The sequence below is a fragment of the Myotis brandtii genome, unplaced genomic scaffold (assembly GCF_000412655.1).
Source record: "Myotis brandtii unplaced genomic scaffold, ASM41265v1 scaffold825, whole genome shotgun sequence".
Lineage (NCBI taxonomy): Eukaryota > Metazoa > Chordata > Mammalia > Chiroptera > Vespertilionidae > Myotis > Myotis brandtii.
This window is the reverse complement of record NW_005371349.1, coordinates 2,147,241-2,148,357: the sequence shown is the minus strand read 5'-3', so window position 1 is coordinate 2,148,357 and position 1,117 is coordinate 2,147,241. Positions and strand designations below refer to the sequence as shown.

Genomic DNA, 1,117 nt, shown 5'->3' with positions numbered 1-1,117 from the left:
CGCCGGAGGCTGGGGGGACGGAATGTGAGCTGACAGTCGGCGGAGGGGCCCCCATGGCCAGGCCCAGACCGAGGGCGGGGAATGTGAGCAGGGCTGCCGCGCCCTCGCGGGGACCGGAGGCCGAGGACAACATGGCTGCCAAACGAGGGAGCTGGACTGCGGCAGAGGAGGTGGCCAGAGAGTCCCTCCGTGGGTAGAAGCTACTAGAGCAAGACAGGAACTGGGGGACGCCCGCCCCGAGGAGAGCCCCGGATGCTGCGAGGAAGTGCGCTGGGCACCTGTGGGCCCCGGGAGAGTGTGGGGAGCTGGGGGTGCAGCTCCCAGTCAAGGGGCCCCTCCCTTCCATGGATGCAGTTCCTGGCAAGTGTTTTATAGTCAGACCTGGAGGAAGAACAAGGCCTCCCCATCACCCACCGCAGACCCGGCCCCCAGGGGAGGGGAGGAATGAGGATGAGTGATGAGAGGCAGGAGGGGGGGGGTCTACTGGGTCTTCTTATCCTCCGGGGGGTAGTAGGGAGGGGGCGGAGGCTGGTTCTGTGAGGGAGGGAAGGAAAGGTCAATTAGAAGGCTCAAACCGAGCCCAGGTCTCCCCAGCCCTAAGTCCCAGCCCCTGTGGCCGCCCCACTCCCCACCGGCCCCTCCCCACTGGCCTGCTGCACCCACCGTGGGCATGTAGACGGTGTGTGGGTTGTCCGGGTTGTAATAGGCGCTGGCAGCTGCTTCTGCGGCCTTGGCTTCGGCTGTGAAGGCAAACACACCAGGGATGAGCACCCCTCTTCCAGCCGCCGCGGGGCTGGGGCTGCTCTCACCCAGTGGCCGCTGCTCAGGGCAAGGCGCTAGGACCCAGCTCTGTCCACAGCACAGCCTTAGCTTTCCCTTACCACCCCCCACCTGCCACTGTCCCCCCCAGTCCTCCCTTCCTGTCACCACCCACCAGGTGGCCCTGGAACCATCTGCTGGGAGCTGAGCAGCTGAGAAGGCCGAGGCAGAGGGAGACCTGCCCGGACCCGGGCACGACTAGCTCTTCATCCTGAGCCAGCACCTGCCGGGCCCTGGGCAGTCCCTAGGCCCGGGCCACGCACCACTGGGGCTCCCACCAGCCCCCACGGTTCCGAGG

The 1,117-nt window shown here is 67.1% G+C and overlaps 1 protein-coding gene across 2 annotated transcripts in view; it reads right to left on the bottom strand.

Moving 5' to 3' along the window:
• Positions 1–6: 6 nt before the first annotated feature.
• The window catches only part of WBP2 (WW domain binding protein 2), a 26,535-nt gene continuing 25,424 nt past the window's right edge, over positions 7–1,117 (bottom strand). For both annotated transcript variants that reach the window (XM_005884262.2, XM_005884261.2), the window contains 2 exons: positions 664–740; positions 7–534 (listed from right to left, as the gene is read on the bottom strand). In XM_005884262.2, coding sequence (XP_005884324.1) covers positions 481–534; positions 664–740 — 131 coding nt within the window. In that variant the 3' untranslated portion in view covers positions 7–480. The remainder of the gene's footprint in view (positions 535–663; positions 741–1,117) is intronic.